We start from the raw sequence: 20,805 nt of genomic DNA on the forward strand, positions 1-20,805 counted from the left end.
CTAATTTTTCTACATTCATGGTTCTCACATTCCATGTCCCAATCACCAGTGTCTGCTTACAACTGTTCCTCTTCCTTTGTATTTCCATACTTGAAAACTCAACCTCCTTTGCCATTTCTGTTGAGAACTGAGGCACAAACTGAGACTTGTACACCAATGTTCATAGCACCATTATTCACCATCACAAGAACATGGAAACAGTCCAAATATCCAACCACATTCGAATGAATTGAGAAATTATGGTACATTCACACAATGAAATACTATGCAGCACGCTGGCTGCAAAACTATTTACAATGATTTTGTAAATTATTACCTAGCTTAGGGAAAACTGGAGAGCATTATCCTGAGTGAACTGACTCAGTCCCACAAAGACAAATATTTCATAAAACCATTATTGTAGAATGAATATGAGGATCCAAGGAGGACGGGGTGGAAGCAGAGGGATGAGGATGTGAGAGGGTGGGGTGGATTAATCATGGGGTTGTACAGTTTGATGGGGAGGTTGAGGGAAATTTGAAGAATCTGGTCTGAAAAACAACATATTTGAATTTTGAAAATAAACTAGTATAATTTTTAAAAATGGTTAGAAAAGTACATAGTGAACTACCAGACATTCAAGATGGATTTAGAAGGGTCATGGCACCAGAGATATCATTACTGATGACAGATGGGTCCTGGCTGAAAATAAAGAATACCAGAAGAATGCCTATTTATACTTTATTGACTATTCAAAGGCATTTGACTCTATGGATCATAATTAATAATAGCTAACATTGAGAAGAATGGGAGTCAGAGAATATTTAACTGTGCTCATGAGAAACCAACTTATACTTAGACCAAGAGGCTATTGTGTGAACAGAACAAGAGAACACAACATGGTTTAAAATTAACAAAGGTGTGCATCAGGGCTGTATCCTTTCTTTATACTTATTCAGTTTATGTACTGAGAAACGTATTCAAGATGCTGGAGACACTATAAAGAAGAATGTGTCATCAATATTGGTGGAAGACTCCTCAATTACCTTTGTTATGCTCATGATATAGCCTTGCTCACCGAAAGGAAGGAAGACTTAAAGTGCTTGCTGCAAAAGCTCAAATACCTCAATATAAATTGCATCTCAGTGTCAAGAAAATGAAAATTCTCACCACTGGACCTATAGGCAACATTATGATAATATTAAAATATTGAAACTGTCAATAATTTCATCTTGGTTAGATCCACAATATAGTACTACAATGTAGTACCACTTCATACTAGCAGTCAGAAGATCAAAAGGATAGTAATGGGAAAGTCTGCAGTCAGGAACCTCTCCAAATTTTTGAGTAGCAGTGATGTGCTATGGTACAATTGATTGAGGCCATGGTATTTTCATTCACTTGCTATGCTTCTAAGAACTTAACAATGAATAAGAATGACAAAAGAATAATTGATGCCTATGAACTATTGTGGAGGACTAGATTGAGAAGGTGTGGTATATTCACATAATGGAATATAATGCAGCCCTTAGAAGCAACAATTTCAAAAAATACTATATAACATGGGAAAGGCTAGAGAACATTATAAACTGAGAAAACTAACTCAAGCTCATAATGACAAATACTGCAAAGACCACCATTGTAAAAATAGAAGGATAGCTAATCGAGTGTGTATGAATACTGTAAGAGTAGGGCTCAGCAGGGCTAGAGGGAAGAGTGGAAATTATAGGCTTGCAGAGTTTGGTAGGTAGAGTGACAGGGTGGAGGAATTAGGAAAGATTAATTCAGGATATGAAAAGATGGAGTAATAGTGGGCATAGATCAATGGTGATTCATTTTCTTTTTTAATTTTTTAAAATTTATTAATTTTAATGAAAGGTGATTAATTTTCTAAGACACAATGTATGGGAATGATCATAAGAAACACAACGTAAATGGGGTAAATAAAATGAATAATAATAATAATGCACCTGATACAGGCCATGGTCTTTGTAATCACTTGCTATGCATCAGAGAGCTGGACAATGACTTGGGATGATAGAAGGAGAATTGATCCCTTTGAGCTGTGGTGTTGGAGAAGAGTATTGAATATACCATGGACTGCTAAGAAAACTAACAAGATTGTCCCGGAGAGGGTGAAGCCAGGCTTCCCCTCGGAGGCAAGGATTCTGAAGCTTCATCTGGCATACTTTGGCCATGTTGTCAGGAGGGACCAGTCCTTGGAGAGGGACATCATGCTTGGGAGGGTGGAGGGACAGTGCAGGAGAGGAAGACCCACTATAAGATGGATTGATTCAGTGACTGGGGTAATGGGGGGGGGGCTGTCGGAGATGGTGAGATTGGCACAGGATAGGACAGAGTTTAGGGCTGTTGTACACATGGTCACTATGAGTCACAGGTGACTCGACGGTACATAAAAACAACAACAAATAATAATAATAATAACAATAATGAAACTTCTTAGATACAGGGATATATTTTTCTAGTTTTTGTCTCATTCTGTACATTTTCTTGTAGCTTAATGTACATACAGAAAAGAGCATATATCAAGTCAGAATGAACTTTAACTCACCTTCCATTAGGTTTCTAGGCTATAAGTTGCACTGGAGGCAATTGCCCACCTTGCTTTTTGGAACTGCTGGGGAATTTGAACCACTAGAGTTGCATAGTCTTCAGATTAGCAACACAACTCTCTACATCACCAGAACTTCCTTGCTGTTGTTGTTCTTATGTACTGTCAACTTTGAACCAGTTTATAGCTGGCCTTCCAGTAGGTTTTCAGAGGCAATAAATTTCACAAAAAGGAACTTGGCCATCTTTTTCCCACAGAGAAGCTGGTGGGTTTGAGCTATGTGCCTTTGGAATGGTACCATAGCTCCTTACCACTAGGCTGCCAGAGCTCCCTTGAATAAATAAATTGATAGAAACAGAAAGTGGAGTCAAGTGTAATGAGGAATTATTCATAAGTAGATAGAGTTTCTGCTTAGGGTGATGAAAAGTTTTGCACATAGATACTGGTGTGGTTTAGATATTGGTGATGGACTATATATAGATATTGTCACTGAATTGTAATCTTCAAAGTTACTGAGGGGCAAATTTTATTTTTTATACATGTGTGGATAGATAGATAGATAGATAGATAGATAGATAGATAGTAATAGCAATTTATTTTAAAAACTGCAAATAGTTATTTTTAAAATGTTACTTGATTCCTAGAAAAATAAAAACTCAACCTCTGCCATTAAGTTGATTTTGGCTGAGAGTGACTGAGAGTGGGATTCTGAAGCTTTAAATCATAACAACCCATCTTTCTACCTTAAAAATATAAAGATAAACTTGAACTGCTGGAGATACTCAGGCTATTGTTAGCTGTGCAACCAATTAAAGTATACACCATCAGAACTCCTAAAAAATTAATTTAAAAATAAAAAAGACGTCTCCATCTCCTCCTTGATTGTCAAGATCAGATGAGAATGACAATGACATGAATTAAATTAATTAAAGCTTATATTTTACTTCAAAGAACTATAAACATTCTTAGGCCTTTACCATAAATCTTGAAGTGTTTTCCGTTTATATTTCTTAGAAGGTACATTTTCTCATGCTTAGTAATCATTATTTATCTTCATTGTTAGTATTAGAAGTAATGCATAGTTCAACGTTAGGGAATTTCACTACTTAAACATCTAACATACACTGACATTCATTAGTTGACTACTTAGTTTACTAGTTAGATTCTGGATTTGCAGTCATTTTTGCCTTTAGCTCATCAAACATTTAAAAAAGACATGTGGTTGGGTTCTGAAACACATGGTTATGCTTGGACAGCTTCTCTGTCACCTTGAACATCACTATTTACGAAACCAATCAATCACCATTTTCTTTTGTTTCAGATAATAATCTATATTCCTCTACCCAGTTAATGAATTACTTTTTGCTACACATTTTGTGAGCTTTTTAAAAAGCATTTCATTCACTTTGATTAAAAATATTTAACAGCCAGCTAAAGGCTCTAATGGCTGAGTAGTCAAGAATTGTGCTGCCAGTCCAGAGGCACATGGTTCAAATCTACCAGCTGCCCTGTGGGAGAAATATGGGCAATCTTCTATGCGATTTACTGCCTCTGAAAACCAACTAGCAGGTCCGCTATGAGTCACTTCTGACTCTATGGTATATAACAACAACAAAGGTCATCCTTCAAGTATGTATTAGGGTCAAGTATACCCATAAAAAAGATACTTAATGTGCCTTAACAGAATAATCTTTATTTTTAACCTATCTTCTGCTCTTTTTTTCTGTTTTTCTTTTCTATGTTCCCTTGTATGTGATGTGCAGTGCGTTTGGCGTAGTTACGCAGCTGATGAGAAATCTGTTTCCATTGCCACCTGGAAACCACACTTGAAGGCCTTGCACACCTGCAGCCCTACCAAGTAGGTACAGTGTGACAGCTTGTGCTATGGTAGAATCTCTCACGTTTATAAAATGAGCCATAGGCATTAGCATCATCATCATAATAATGATAATACAGGTTCTTTTTCACTTGTTATATTTTCTGTTGTTCTTTTAGGAATTTAAGTAGTTAACTAAGTTAAATAGTAACTCAGATACAAAATTAAGTGGATTCACTATCATTCCTATCATTTACAAACTAAGTTTAAAGACTAATAAAACATTCTAAACTTTCATAGAGATGTCTTTTTGCTACTTCATGTTTATTTCTAACATCTCATCTCTTAAAGCCCAACAGAATTCTAAAGGTAAGCAGTATTGATCTTGAAAAATAATGATTATGTGTCATCTACCTGTCACACAATCCTATGAATTGAGTACTTTAAAAGCAGTATATCTTTGCATGTATTAAACTTTCAAAGGCATTTCTCACTTGGAACCCCTTGCAGAATGCCCCTTGGGCTTTCACTTACAGATTAAGCTAATATCAATAGCAAAAGAAGAGATGAATCAGACTTACTATCGTTACCATTTATAATGAGCCATTATAATGTGAAATTACTATTCAAAAATTTAAAATAATGGATGATATTACTTTCTTTCATCATTCATTGACCAAAGCAAATCAGATAGCCATATTTAAACTCAAAATAGATAAGGAAATGGAATCTTACAATGTGCCTAGAAGGAGTGGGATCCAGAAAAATTGTGGAAAAATTCTGAAAATTACCACAATAATCTTACATTTTTTTATAAAATTTCTATGTCGTAGAATCTGGTATGGCAGTTCAAATAGCAGAACGCATACATGTTATGTTATAATCACCATCTAATTAAAGACGCCCTCAGTTGAAACAACCAAAACAAGTCAAGGTTAAAACTTTGTATGAGTCATCTAGCCTGACTGAAATAGTTCCTCTGATTGTTCCAAAATTATCGGATTGTTTATTTGACTTCAGACTTTAGCATGCCTGCAGTTAACAAAACTTAAATCCTAGAGGTTCACGAAGCTCAATATACCTACCCTAAAAATTCTCCTTTCTTTTTAACTGATGAGAAAGAGAAACTGGCTGGGGAACCTCTGTGACTTGTCCTCTGGAATTGGGGTCTTAAAGGAGAGAGGACACAGCAGATTTCATTTCTAAATGCACCTGTTATCAATAAGAAGAAATGGTGCCTTGATACAATTAGAGTTTAAAATGAGCAGATAGGACTAATAAGATTAAATTTTGAAAATAAATTTCAAATTTTTATATTTATCATAAATAAAGGGAGGCCTTTTTTATTTCTTGCAATACTTTTTTATTTTTACACTGGTTTACTTACAGTTTATATATATTGCCCCTCACACCAGATCCCCCACCTCCCCAACCCACTTCCCCCACCCACAAAATCATGTGACCCCATGATTACCCCCACTGCCCATCTCAACCCTTCTTCTCCTCTTCCCCCGCTTAGATCCTCATACATGCTCTATTAGTTATCTATTTCTACAATAATGGGCTTATACAGTATTTGTCCTTATGGAACCGGGTTAGTTCACTTAGCATAACTCTCCAGTCCCTCCCAAGTTAGGTAGTGATGGAGGTCTTCTCTTTATTAAGGGGCTCTGTGGTGTAGTCTGTTGGGAATTGTCCTGCTAGCCCTTTGGAGATTTTAATCTGCCAGTGGCTACTCAGGGAATAGATGGGTGATCTCCTTCTGTGCAATTTGCAGCCTCTGGACAACCTGCTGAAGGGTCAACAATGAGTCAGTGTTGACTCAGTGACAATGAGTGTTTTAATTATTCTTTTTCTTACTCTATTTACTAGTTAATAAAAATAGATTCGTTATTTATTGCACTGCTTTCCTGCCCTGCCCTGGACATATTTTTTTCATCTACAAAGTGAGGCACAAGGCTTGGCAAGATTATTCTAAATTCTGATAGGCTGTGTCCCCTACAGATTAGTTTCTGTATTGTTTGTATATCTATTCTGTACCAACACCTGGAGCAGAGATGTGCACAGACACCCCACACCCACACTCAGGATTTTACAGCTGGGTGGAGCCTTAGCAAATATAGAAGTACAGGTGCTGGCTGAGTGAAGGTGTTGATGAGAACTTTTTTACATTTAGATCTGAAATTTTAGTTTCGTTTCTCCCACTGAGTTATTGGGGGGGAGGTATTTGATAATGATTTATTTACAAAGTTTGAATACATTGTTTTTCACACATACCCTCATCAAATTGTACAACCCTATGATTAATACACACACCCTCTGCCCATCCTCACCCCTCTGCTTCCACCAACCGCCTCTTGGATCCTTATACTCATTCCACAATAATAGTTTTATACAGTATTTGTCCTTGTGGGACTGAGTTATTTCACTCAGAAAAATACTCTCCAGTCCCTCCCAAGTTAAGTAGTAATTTAAAAAAATCATTGCGCCTGTGTGCTGCATAGTATTCCATTGTATGAATGTATCCCACTGAGTTTTGTTATGCTGTTGTTGTTAAGTGTCTTAAGTTCACTTTGACTTATGCCAAACTACATACAACAGAATGGAACATTGTCCAGTTCTACATTGCTTTCAATATCTTTTCTGTGTTTGAACCATTGTTATATTCACTCTATCAATTCATTTCATTAAAGATCTTCCTATTTTTCACTGACTCTGTTCTTTACCATGAATAATGTCCCTCTCCAGGAGGTGGTCCCTCCTAATTATGTGAAATAAAGTCTTACCACCCTCCTCTCTAAGAAACATTTGGCTTTATATTTCCAAGATAAATTTGTTCGTTATTATTCTGACGGTTTATGGTTATTCTTCATCAGCAGCATACATCAAAGGCATCAATTCTTCTTTGGTCTTCTTTATTCATTGTCCAGCTTTGGCATATATATGGTGTGGTTGAAAATACTGTGTTCTGTGCCAGGCACATCCCAGCCCTCAAAGTGATATCTTTGCTTTTTAACACTGTGAAGTAGCCTTTTATAGCATATTTACTCGATGTGATACCTCTATGGGCATTGATTATGGATCAAAGCAAAATAAAATCCTTTACAAGGTCACACTTTTTTCCCATTTGTCACAATATTGATTATTGGTTGAGTTGGGTTTTTTTATGTTGAGGTGCAGTCATACTGAAGGTTATAGTCTTTTCATTCATAATTGTTTCAAATCCTCTTCAGTTTGTACAAATCAAGTTGTGCCACCTGCATATTGCAGGTTGTTGATGTCTCTGATTTTGATACTGATTTTTCCCATATAGTTCAGTTTCTCAGCTTACTTGCTCAACATGCAGATTGAATTAAGAGTATACAACTTAAATGCATACCTCTTCTGCACACAGTATCCCTTTATTCATTTGAAACAACTGCCTCTGAATCTATACAGTTTCCATGTTAGCACAATTAAGTGTACTGAAATCCTCACTCTTCACAGTGCTATCTAAAAATTTCCTATGAGTATGAGAACCTTTCAAAGTTGTTCTTTTTTTTAAATGAAGATAACTGTTATGTCACCTGTTCCTTGAGTATATGAGTCAAAAATGGGAATTATCTGGAAATTGTTTTTCTTTTCTTCATGAAGGTGGCAAGATAAATGGAAAGGGCGTAGATTTGTAGGAAATTCAAAAGAGGGTTCTCAAGTGACAATAGAGAATGGTCGATTATGTGGCTTCCCACTTAAAGCTGTTTTTCTTTTTTAATTAAACATCATTCTGAAGCCTGGAAAAACTACTTGAAGAATGAGTCAGATTCTCCCTGTGCATAAACCGTACTTCACTCATATAATTTCTCTTTTCCTTTGATATTTTCAATCTGAAGTAGGGGAAGAGAATTAGAAGGATTTCGGTAATAACCTGTGTACATCCTGATACACTGTGACACTCTCCCTCCCCCATTCTTTCTCTGCACCTCCTATAACCTCTGATTTTTAGCACCATTTACTGAGTAAATTATTTGTCTGGAATAATACATCAGTCATTGACAAAGATCATGAGATCCTCATTGTCCTAACATCTCTCCCTTTAGTATACTTAATTGTCTTAAATGGCAGTTATTATTTTTAAAAAATGGCAGTTATTCTGTTGTTGTTGCTACTGTTATTTGTTAAACCATTGAGAATGTAATGGAAATTATAGACTCATTTCCAAGGCAAAAAAATATTCAATGCACACACACACAAAAAATATCAAAACTTTGCATAGAATTTTAATATATTCATAGACTCCCTAAAGCCAAGTTCAGAACTTTTGCTTTAGAAAGCAAACTTGATTTATCAAGTCTCTGTTTGTGAGGAGAATAATTTGCAGTGGCCAAGGGATTTTTTTTTCAGTCAATCCACTTACTACTATCAGTTCGTGGTGTTTTATTTCAGTGTTTCCAATCAAGAAGTTGTGGCTCCTTGAGTCACAGAACTAGGATTTGAACTCAGGTCTCTCTATCCTGCAAACTCATCTTCATAATCACTCTACGATAGTGTCTTTCTTCCACTTTTAAAATGTGTGTTTTTCTTTGATTACTTCTGGATTAAAATGTTTACTTTCCAAGGGATATTTTTTACGTTTAGAAATATTTGTCTACTGAGTGCAGAATGTTGCCATTAGAAACAGGCAAAAACTTTTTTCAGTACAGTTGCATTTTCCTTTATATTTGTGACTTAATAACTTCTGGAGAGAAAAATTATTCATTCATTAATGCACCCCTTCAACAAGTACTGACTGAGAAACTGCCGTGTGCCGGGCACTGTTCATGACTCTAGAAATGCAGCAGTGGGAAGACGCAGTGGGGTAAAACCTAAGCCCTCATAGAACAGATATTCAAGGGGTACTTGGAGTGGACCATTTTTAAAATATAATAATAAGTAAAATAATAAGTGCTAAGGAGAAAAATAAAAATAAGGAAGGAATTTAGGTACCCTCAGAGCTGTAATTGTAAATAGATTGACAAGTAAGAGATCACGTCATCATCATCATCATCAAAATGTACCAACATCATGCTCCTTTTACCCACAATATTAGAGACAGAGTGGGATGCCTTGACACCCACAACCTCATCCTGGGGCATGGGATGGAAAAGAGGTCTGAGGAAAATTGTTTCATGAGTGAAAGAAGCAAGAGAAAGGAATAAGAGGAACATATCCACTTAAAGCTTCCAGGCCCAGTGCCCAGCAGTTTCATCCACTTTGTCTCTTGCATACATTTTGGAGGTCTTAGCAGTTGTTATTTCAGAGTTTGATTTTAAAAGCAAAGATGTATAGATGAAAAGTGTGGGGATTTTTTTCCTTGATTTTTTTATCAAAAGGAGTAGAAGCTGTGCAAAGGGTGAAACGCAGGTGAATGTGTTATTTTAGGAAATGAGTCAGATATTTTGTGAAGCTCTGGGGGACTTTTAGACACCAAGGATACTGAATGTCACCTTATGAAATTAAAAATTATCTGGTCCAATGCCTTACATTTATTCCCAAGAAAACCAAGAATCACAAAGAAATCATGTCCAAGGATACACAGCTCCTTTGCCGGGTAGAATCTCAGAGGTGCCCTCTATTCCATGCTGCCTAGAGCTGAGTCATTAAAAAAAATGTCACTCAACAGTGTGCTGTAGGAGTTCTAATCCACTTTCTATGTGCCATTCATATTTTATACAATGGTGGGGAGGGGATCAGCCTCAACAAGTGATAGAGGCACAAGGTAACAGTCACACATGAAACAGATCACCTAAGGAACAGACAGAAACAACAGCTTCAGTGTAACCTGCATCATGCCAAGTGTTTGCACTAATGCCTGTTGGAGCAGAAACACTGTTCCTAACCACAGATAATGTTAGCTAATGGAAATTCTATGCATTTGCACTACTTGTGCACCATACTGGTTTTAGAAATAAATGTTATACTATTTCAATTTGGTGCCACAAAGAATATATTAAGAAAGTCAAGTGTAGTTTTTTACAAAGAATGTTGCTTTTATGGCTTTTACGTAAAGTGGATAGTAAAGCTACCTGACATCTCCGTTTCCAACTTGGGCATTGTCAATTGCTGTAAACTGATTCATCCGTTTACCGTCATTTCTCTTCTGTCTGCCTGCACCTGAAGGAAGGAACAAGGGGAAGCATCGAGCAGGTTTGTGATTTCTCTTCTGCTTCACAATTGTTTATAAACCTGATTCCTAACAGATGTTTTAAATGTGCCTCATGTGAGTAAAATCGATCAACAAATACAAGATGATTAAACGTGACCTTTCACAAGATTGCCTGCAAAGGTTACTGTTTTATTGATTTTTATGTTTTTTAACTTAAGTGCAAAAGTATCTTCCCCAACCTTACTCACAGCTTTTTAAAATCTCCAGAGTATGAAGCATGATAGGAGAGAAGGTAATTATTCATTGTCTTTGGTTGTTCCTTGCTGCTCTGTTCCCAGAAGTCTTATCCAAGTGGTGGAACTTAGTAGGCTAGGGGACAAAATAAAGCAATTGCTCTGGATGTTTTAGCCTATGGAAGCAATATAAGACATGATAGCCCTCATCCAAGCCCTTCTGGGATGAAAAAAATTATTTCACTGGCAAGAAACACACAATGGTTAGGAGAGGAGCATAATAGCTGCACCATCTCCAGCCCATTGAGGTTCACTGGGTGATCTCGTTCAAAGAAAGAACCTCCTTCCCAGAAACTTCATTTAAAATGCCTTAGAGGACAGTGCTTAATCAGGCAAAATCGCAGAGTCGGGCCTAGAGGGAGTAAGAGGTGAAAGAGAAAATACTGATTTGTGTTAGTGTCAAGGAGGGTCAGGAAGCAAAGTTCCAGGAGCGTACGTACCAGCACTGAGGGTGGGAGGAGTGGCAGCGACAGAACTGCAGGTCCCCAAAAGGGGTGAAGGGACACGTAGGGGGTTTTATAACTATTATCACTTGCTTCAATTAAAAAAAAAATAAAGGTCTGAAAAAAAAAATTCCCCTGCCCAGAGTCAAGCCCTAAATGAGGGTCCCTCAGCCCCTAGGTGAGTGAACGAGCCCCTGAGCAGGTCCAAGACCCCCCGAGCAGGTCCAAGACTTGTTCCCTTAGTTTTGCACTATTTCAACAATGGCATTAATGATAATATATTTCTTTATACAGTGTTGAAACCTATTGTGAACATTCACTTGGGGTAGTGAGCCATTGGGCAATCCACTTCTATTTAATATTGATAACACTTTTAAAAATTCACAAACTAAAATGAATCCTGCCTATTTCAGTATTCATGCTGATGAGAAAGAGAGTAGATAAGGCAAACATCAAACCCTTCTCCTGGATGGGTAAGCCTACATACACAAGGACTTGTATTAAAGACTCTTCCCTTATTTAGAAGACATAGAGTTAGAGCAGAGGGCATTCAATACTCATGGTTGATATTTCCAGAAAGTTTTAGTGGCCTGAAGAGTTTCTCTTCTCCAAGTCAGAGATATTTAAGAAAAGAGATATCCTAATTATGAGACTTACTTTCTATGTGTGTATTAAGAAGAAAAATAATAATCCCTGCTGACATGAACTCCTAGCAACCACCCTCCACTGGGTTTCTGATACTGTAAGGCTTTAACAGGAAGAGACTTCTCCTCTGGTGGATTCGAACCATTACCATTTCTGGTCATGGATTTTTGTGATGATTTTACTTTTGATCTTTTAATGTTTGTTCTCTTCTATTCATTTCTGTTGTTTTAACCCTGAGTGTACACTATTTGAGGCTAATGATATTTTGTTATCCTTCAGTATCAGTACTAAAATAGGCAGGTTAATCAATTCTGATCCTTTGATTCTCATTTTTTAGACTCCCTTCAGATCCTAACATCCTTTTTTGTGATAACATTTTTTAAAAAAAATTTACCACAAAATAAGTAATAGCTATTATTAGCTATGTTTTGTCTCTTTGCTAATACTTGGAAGGCATCTTTGTCTCAGGAGTTATCTGTTTCTGGATTATCTCCAGCAGTTATTTGTACCCTGATTCTGAAGACAGAGGCTACCTCAGGCATAAACTTCATCACTGCCTGAGGACAGAGTCATCTGCCTTAGTTCCACTCCAGAACAATGTTGTCCATACCTGAAGGGGGAGTTTGTAGGTGTTTGAATAAGCAAAATCTCTGCTAAATCACCCCAGATCAACTCAATATTCCACCCCTCCCCCAAATGTTGGCAAGGCAGGAAACAAAGACAAAATTAGCATGTAATTGTGTGTCTTCTGCTCCCCAGTCCAAAAACTAGTCTTCTTATCATCTGCCACCGTTCAAAAAAAGACTACAGCAAAATTTTGTAAATGCCATAATATTCACGCATATGTAAAATGTTGACATTCATGACTGATTGTCAAAGATCCTTTGCATGTTGGGTCTAATATTCCAGAACCACTGAACTACACAGGTGATTTGAAGAATCAAATAGATTTCTTGACTTGTCTATTGTCATTAAACATTTGGCAGAAACCACGTGGAATATTCATACTTTACTTAATAATGCTTCATACACTTAAATCTTTTATTCCCTCAGTTTTCAAGTTACCCTACATAAAATTATGACAGAGAATGTGCTCAGTACATTGAGTAAGACATTTTTTTTCTTTTTAGTAGTAAGTCATTTTGATAGAATAATGAAATGCCTCTGATTTCACATAGTTTACAATACAAAGCTCAAATAGCAACAGAAATTTTAAAATGGAATAAACATTAAAAGAGGAAAAAATTAAAAATTACTCAAGCTTAAGGAAATTAGCTGGTTTCTATTTTAATAGCACCTTAGCTTTTTTTACCTTCGATTCCATATGTGTTAGAATTTTTAACACTGTATAATGAATTCAGAAAGGCTGTGGTAATTATAATGGCAATGATAGCAAGTTAGGAAATAATAAATTTGTCTTTACCTAAATAAATATGCAAAGAAGATTTATTTGTCAGGAGAACTCTCTTGTGGAGAACAAAAAAACAAATCTGGATCTAGAATATTATTGATTGATTCTTAGCTCACTAGGAATTGGGCACCACTTAAGTACAGAGTCATTTACCGCCATTGAATTATTGATAATGATTCAGATAAACAGAATAAACAAGTTTCAGTCCAAGGAGGAGCCACCAAAGTTACTCTTTAGATATCTCAGAGTCTGCAATACCCTAAGTACTTCCTCTTGCTTTTCATCATGTTAAGAACTGGGAACAACCCTATCATAGCTTAGTTCATTTTGCCAACAAATAAATCTCTCTGACACAGGCGCACTCTCTGTAAACTGGGATGTACTTAACTGTTCCTCTCTGCAGAATGGATTGGGAGATGTTGTTGCACCCCTTCAGTTATGAATGCTCTGTTTTCTTGCATTGAGGTGGTTGTTGTTGATTGTCTTCGAGTAGAGCACAACTCACAGCAACCCTGAGGTTAGGGTATGCTTAAAACACACACACACACACACACACACACACAAATTTACAGACCTTGGATAAAAAAAAGACTTCTGATTCCAACCTGTTTTTACAGTGGTTGTAACAGAAACAAAATGTTCTTCAAAAACTCACAGAAATTGTTTATTAATGTAGCTCAGCTGAATCCTAGTGAAAATGTTTCTTTAACTCTCTTGGAGACAGCTTGGGTACAAATCACTGTTAGTCTCAACTGAGCCTGCTCAATGTTCCTTTTACCTATACCATAAATCCAACTTCCTTGGTGTCATTTGCTTCCTCAATTGTTTTTCTCTGTATTACCACTAAAACCATTCTAATCTCATACTAAGTGGTGGTGAAGATATTTATTAATTAGACTTATAATTAATTCTCCCAATTTATTTCCAATTTATTCTTAAATTGAAAGGGATTTTGTTTGGGGGTTTTCCCCCCTTTCGTTAGGTGTATAAATTGCCATTTGCATGGAACAGAATGTTCCTATAAACTCATCTTTCCATATTAATCCAGTGACCTCATATTTAGATCCTGTGTCCTCAACTCTTTCTCAGTTATTTTATTTCTTTTTAAAAAATTAACTTCTTATTACCTGTAAGATTATAATTTCTATATGAATAGTTTTTAGTGTATGGAGTTTAGAGATTATAAGTAATAATAACGATACTGTATAAAATTTACTGTGAACTGAAAATACACTACCTCTTATTGCCATGTCATTTTAATCAACAGTGGTTGCCTAAATGCTTCCCTTGTGTGTTAAGCTGACTTAACCACAGTTTCTAAAGCATTAATATAACTCTTTTAGGCATTCTAGTAGATTCTCTAAAATTGCATTAATAAATACCTCTTAGACTATTATGAAGGTGCATGTCATTAAAGCACAAAAGATATTTTCATTGCATTATAATGCTTGACCTGGACCACTCTTTCTTGGTTGGCCTGATGAAGTGCGTGGCTCTTGGGAGAAAATTTTAGAACACTGGTGGAAATGTTGTGTGTCCTTCTGATTCTGTTTCTGCGTTTATTTTCCAGTATTTATGTTTTCTTTCTTCTGTGCACAAAGAATGCTGCATGTGTTGTTAAACTAAACTCAGTTAAGAGTAGACATTTTTTTAGCGTAGTCAACTTGTATACTTATTGACAAAATGACAGATTGCTTTAAAACCAATCCTTTCAAGATAATCCCGCCTCTGTTCACATGTATTGTAGAAGAAATGTGTTTAGATGTTTCAAAGTCTGTCATAGGACTCAAAGTAAGAAACTTAGTTTCACAGGGGTTTTTTTAGTTTGTTTTGCATTGCTTTTTCACAAACTAGTAACTAAGAATTCTTCAACCCTTTTTGTTTGTTTTAATTATTCTTTCTTGCAATACTTTTTTTATGTTGATTTATCTACAAAGTTTGTGTACGTTGCCCCTCATACCAGATCCCCCCACCTCCCCTCTACCTATCAAACCGTGTGACCCCATGATTATCACTCTCACCCATCCCTACCCCTCTGCTCCCCTCCTCCTTCCCTTCGATACTCATATAAATTTTACTAGTTATTTATTTGTATAATAATGGTCTTATTTGGTATTTTAATATGTAGCCTATCTGATAATTGGCTCTCTATACCAACTATAGGTAAGAAATTGCACCCCCAACCCAAAGGTAACCAGTTCAAATCCATCAGGTACTCCTCAAAAGAAAGATGGGTAATTTTCCCATATGATTTACTGCCTGTTGGTTCTAATTCAACAGCACACAGTAACAACAACATACCAGCTATGAGAAGCTCTGTGGCACACATAGTCCACAGAGCGTAACTTAACTGTGGTTCAGATCCACCAGAAGTTCCCCGGGAAATAGACTGGCAGTCTCCTCCTGTGTGATTTATAACCTCAGAAAGCCCACTGGAGGTTCAGCTGTGAGCCAGTTCCAGCTTGCTGGCTATGAGTTAGAGTTTTCTAATTTCTATTTTAAAGGCAGGTATTTCATACAAATCACAAACTTTTTTTTCTTTTCAAAACAATCTATCTACTATGTTGATTTTTAGTAATACTTAGAATGTTCTGAAATACTTTCTTCCCGATCATTATAGTAAATTGAAATTTAGGAATTGCTATCTTCTAAAGTATCTCGGTAGATATTTTCCCATGAAAGAGAGGCTGACACAGACTATTATCACTTGTAATGCAAACTCAACTCTAATTAGTTTAAGCTAACCACTAAGTTCGTATATCTCAATCAGCACAACTGAATTGCAGAATTCGTGTTTGCTGCTACCATAGTTTGTGTGTGTGTGTGTATATATATATATATATATATATATATATATATATATATATATATAAAATATTAGAGACAGATAGCTTTATGTTTGGGGGGTGGGGGGAAGAAATAAAAATCCCTAAGCACTTAAGCACTTTCCTGGTGGTGAAATGCTTAGTAATGTGCTGCTCTGTCTCCCTCGCTCCTAGTAAGTTCTGTAGTAATAAGCAGAAGTTCTTCAGAGTGTACACTTCACGGAAGCAGAGGTACCCAGCATCCGGCTATTGACATGAGATTTGAGAATGCCAACTAACTTCAGGTGCATGACCAGGTTACAGCGCCACATTCACCTGAGCGCTGTCCAGAGACTCACTCTTCCTAGGGACTTCTCTGAATGAGGTGTCAACCCGCTTGTAATTTCCCCTCTTGCCTGTTGCCTGCCTTGATACTCTACCACTGGGGCAATAGGCAGAGACTAGCGACGTGCTGGCAGTCAGCCCCTTGGTGCCCCCTTGTGGCCGGACAACTGCTGAGCTGCTGCACGCAATGAATGGTTACGGCTCACTTGCCATATTGCCTGAGGCGAGAATTTGTAGACTGCTTATCCTATGAAGGGCTAAACCCTAATTAAATACAACAATATCTGCAACATTCTAAATCCAAGAGGATTACTGCGGGGTTATGATGATGCCACAAAGTTCCCTGGCAGGAAACACCTAGTAATAGACTGCATGCTGGGCCATTTGAGTAACGTGCACATCTGGTTCGGAGAGAGGAAAGAATTTCTTTGCAGAACAGTTGAACAGACTCCCCTAAGTATGTTCCTCTTCTGGAAATGTAGGCTTGCATGCTCAGAAAGGTGTTCCCCAGGGGAGCTCTGGTGGCCTAGTGGCAAGAAGCTGCACTGCAATCCCAGAGGCGCACGGTTCGAATCCACCAGATGCTCTGCCGGGGAAGGAGGGACAATCTCCTCCTGTACCAGTCAGATCTGATTTGACGGTACACTGACAGAAATTTAAAACAAACAAACAAACAAAAAAAAAAAAGAAAGAAAGAAAGGTGTTCCCCATCAATGACCTTAGCAAACCTTTTTTACTTGCTTTCTCCAAAGAGATACTTCCTTGTGGGTCTCCCGGGGGAAATTCTTGACTTTCTCCCTAAAAACACTGTTGCATAAATCTCCCTGAAAATTCATGTTTATAAGATGCCAGGGGAAAGCAGAATAATGAAAACTAATGTACCAGTGGAAAGTCTATATTTTTAATCAATGTGTGTTTTCAATAATAGCTGCCTAATCAGTTTAATGGCCATCTAATCAAGATGCTCTGTTGATTTCCAAAGGGGAAATGAAGTCGAAAACTAGTAAAAAAGGAGCTTTTTGTAAGAGAGCACAAGAGCAGATCCTTGCCTTTGGGGGGAAAAAGTGTTGCCTAGTTTAAAAGTTCTGCATTAGGATCTTCAATTCTACGCAATAGTCAAGAAAGAATGCAAAATGTTATTTAAAAAAAAAACTGTAAGATGTTGAGTTTGTTTTAAAATATTCTTGAGAATTTTTGTTTTATTTTAGCATTGCCAAATGTTTATAGTCTACAAGGGCAAAAGAGCAGATGATAACTAAACTAATTGTATCACCTTTAAATGTTTAAATGCTACTGGGATTCCGAGAATAGTATTACTCCCACTTCTATTAGTTATTAGATATAATATCAAAAAAGTCTTTTAAAAGGATAATATTTTAAAATATTATCATAGGAATAATTTTGAAACATACTTTCGTTATTTTAGATAAATCATGGGAGACTTGATGCCAGTACTTTCATATAAAATATATTGTAGTTTTCAGTAATTGACATTTTTAAGAAGGAAAATATAAAGTTCACATTCAGTGGTATTATGATCTGTGCTTCTTTTTCATTTAGTTGGCATTAGAAAGAAACATACATTGAAGGTTTGAGAAAATAATTTGTTATTCCCTAAAATTGACCTTCCACAGTAATTGGTAGTAAATTGTGATAATGATACATGGCAGATCAGGGTTCAGATTTGTTGTTCATATATGGTTGCTGTGAGTTGTAGTTGACTTGGTGACACTCACCAGCAACAGCATTACTTCCAGAAAAAAGCTATAGGATCAGAAAAATGGGATGAGAATAGGATAAGGATAGCTGCATCACCTCATCTAAGTAAGGGTGCAGATCACCATCAAACAGATGTGCTGAAACTACAAAGACACTTGGAATGTCTTTAATTAAAAACAAAACAACACTATCCCTTTAATGGATTTGTTTAACTTGAGGCTTTTGGATGACATTGAAAACTCAGCCTGAGAATAAGAATATATAGTTTTATGATTATTATTGTTGCTATTGTTTAACATTATCTATCATATAATCACATTTGTTGAGTCCAGATAAATGCTTTGAGGGATAAAATTGTTTAAAAGAACTCTTGAACCCACCTGACCCCATCACAGAACTGCCCAGCCTGTTCTTTGCATGTTGCCTTCGGCTGCCCGTGCTAGACTTAGCTGTGTGTGCATTTTAGAAGAGGAGCTGTCGATTGCATGTTCAGTTTGTTTATTGTTCCTAGGACTCTGTGACCACCACAGTTCATGATTTGATTTGTTTTCATGTAAATACACATAAAATATGGTGTCTTCTTAGAATCTCATTTGTGTAGCAACTAGGCATGAGAGAAAAAAAATAAATGTTACTGTTTCTTGTTAGCTACAAAAACACATATCCACTAAAATAAATTTGCTGTTGGCATGCTGCAGTTTGGGACAGTGGACATTGAGGTAAGTGGAAATGACAAGGCCTCCACTTGGTCTCAAGATAACCCTTATCTAAGGAAACAGTCTGCATCTCAAAGAGGCTACTCCAAGCAGCTCCCCCTCAAACCCATTGCATAATCACTTCTTCAGACCTGAAGAGGGCAGGGTCTCTTACAGTGCGAGCAGTGTCACCTTCTAAAGAACAACACAAGGAGCTTCTAAAGGAGCAAAAAGATTAAAAAAGTACACAAAGCATCTTAACACACGACAACATTCCCTTGTTGGTGGTGTTGTGATTGCCATAGTTCCCTTTCATGCATCAAATGTGGTTTTCAATGTCAGAGGCCTACCCTGAGAATCAAGCTTTTTTTTTCTTAATTTTGTGTGGTAAATATATGTAACAAGACACTTGGTATTTCAACTTGTCCAACTTCATGACACCATGTTGTTCCACCAGGGAACATAGTTTATCAAGTATCTACCATGATATTGCAAGCACTTCACATACTCATTTGTTCATTTGCATCGCACAAAAGTCCCTTAGCTATGCTCTCTATTTTTGCTTCCATGTTAAAGACGAGGAGCTCCAAAACCCAGAGAGATGATATGACTTGGATGATAAGACAAGGAAAGCTGAGGTTCCAACCCAGATCTCTCTGGCCCCACCATTCACTTCCTACCACATCGCATCACAGCACATCTCTTCGTTAGCAAAGTAGGGAGGCACTTTGGATTTTGCTGCTACCATCGTGGTTAATACTTCCTTTGTCAGTCCCCAGGAATTCAATCTTAGCTGGCATCTAAGAACTGAATTTCTGGACAAATGTAATTTTCCAGTAGCTGCCACAGCAAATCAATAACCTGTTTAGTAGCAGGAAATTGTATTAGTGAACATAACATCTCATTCTGTTAATCAGTTATCTTGTTCATTATTTGCTGGGGCTGTTCTGTCTTGCCTGTTGGTGTTGAATGAGTGCAAGCATAAAAGAAATGTGATGTTAAGTGTTGTGCATTTGATATTACGTATGCAGTGCTACCAACTGCTATGAGATTGCATGAATTTATGGATATCATAAACTTGCCTGAAATACACATGCATGCAGAATGTAGATGGTTATCCTTATTTCCCTGTAGAAATTCTTAGAAGTTACAAAGAGATATGCTCCCAAATAAGAATTTTTTTTTCTCAATCTGCAAAGAGGTTATTAAAACTCAAACCATCCAACTTTTTCTGAAGTGAATGCCAAAGCAGTTTTTGGTTCTTTTCAGTGCAGTTGTGTACAAACCGCTGTTCTGTGTCTTAGACCTTCCTATGATGATGTGTCGGTGAAGAAGTGTGTATGTGAGAGTGAGATTAACACTGAATGAATGTAAACACAGAGATTAAATAAAATGCAAATTTCCAATAAGGAGAAAACATGCATTGCTATTCTCCAAATTGCTGAAAACATTTTATTTATTAATATGTAAAACCACATAGAGTTTTGTCAGATTATTTACCCAAGTGGAGTGGGAAAAATTGCTTGAAATGGAATAATCATGCCTCTGTTCTCCACAGTCAGAAGCTAAGTTTTAAGGAGCGAGTGCGCATGGCTAGCCCGCGAGGCCAGAGCATTAAGAGCCGACAAGCTTCTGTTGGTGACAGGAGGTCCCCCAGCACCGACATCACCGCCGAGGGCAGCCCCACCAAAGTGCAAAAGAGCTGGAGCTTCAACGATCGAACCCGCTTCCGGCCCTCACTGCGCCTCAAAAGTTCTCAGCCGAAGCCGGTGATCGACGGTAAGGCCTGTGTTTCCATCGCCATTTGTGTGATAGGCTTATAACGAAAGAGATTATGAAGTAATTAATTCACCACAGAGCCAAGGGAAGATAGACTGAAACAGCCTTAGGGAAAGAATTGCTTGTTTGTTTTCTTGGAGATTCATTCACTGCTTTGGGCAAATGTTCAAAACATAAATTTAC

The 20,805-nt window shown here is 37.0% G+C and overlaps 1 protein-coding gene across 5 annotated transcripts in view; it reads left to right on the plus strand.

Annotated features, from left to right (window-relative positions):
* Nucleotides 1-20,805, plus strand: part of KCNQ5 (potassium voltage-gated channel, KQT-like subfamily, member 5) — a 997,522-nt gene that overhangs the window by 853,989 nt on the left and 122,728 nt on the right. Inside the window, exons 8-11 of one of the 5 annotated variants that reach the window (XM_006899395.1) lie at nt 4,315-4,409; nt 10,503-10,529; nt 16,280-16,336; nt 20,402-20,622. In XM_006899395.1, coding sequence (XP_006899457.1) covers nt 4,315-4,409; nt 10,503-10,529; nt 16,280-16,336; nt 20,402-20,622 — 400 coding nt within the window. The remainder of the gene's footprint in view (nt 1-4,314; nt 4,410-10,502; nt 10,530-16,279; nt 16,337-20,401; nt 20,623-20,805) is intronic. The other 4 variants (XM_006899397.1, XM_006899396.1, XM_006899399.1 and 1 more) reach the window with 4 other exon arrangements.

The sequence above is a fragment of the Elephantulus edwardii genome, unplaced genomic scaffold (assembly GCF_000299155.1).
Source record: "Elephantulus edwardii isolate Elephantulus edwardi_28Jun2011 unplaced genomic scaffold, EleEdw1.0 scaffold00255, whole genome shotgun sequence".
In the NCBI taxonomy this organism is placed as follows: domain Eukaryota; kingdom Metazoa; phylum Chordata; class Mammalia; order Macroscelidea; family Macroscelididae; genus Elephantulus; species Elephantulus edwardii.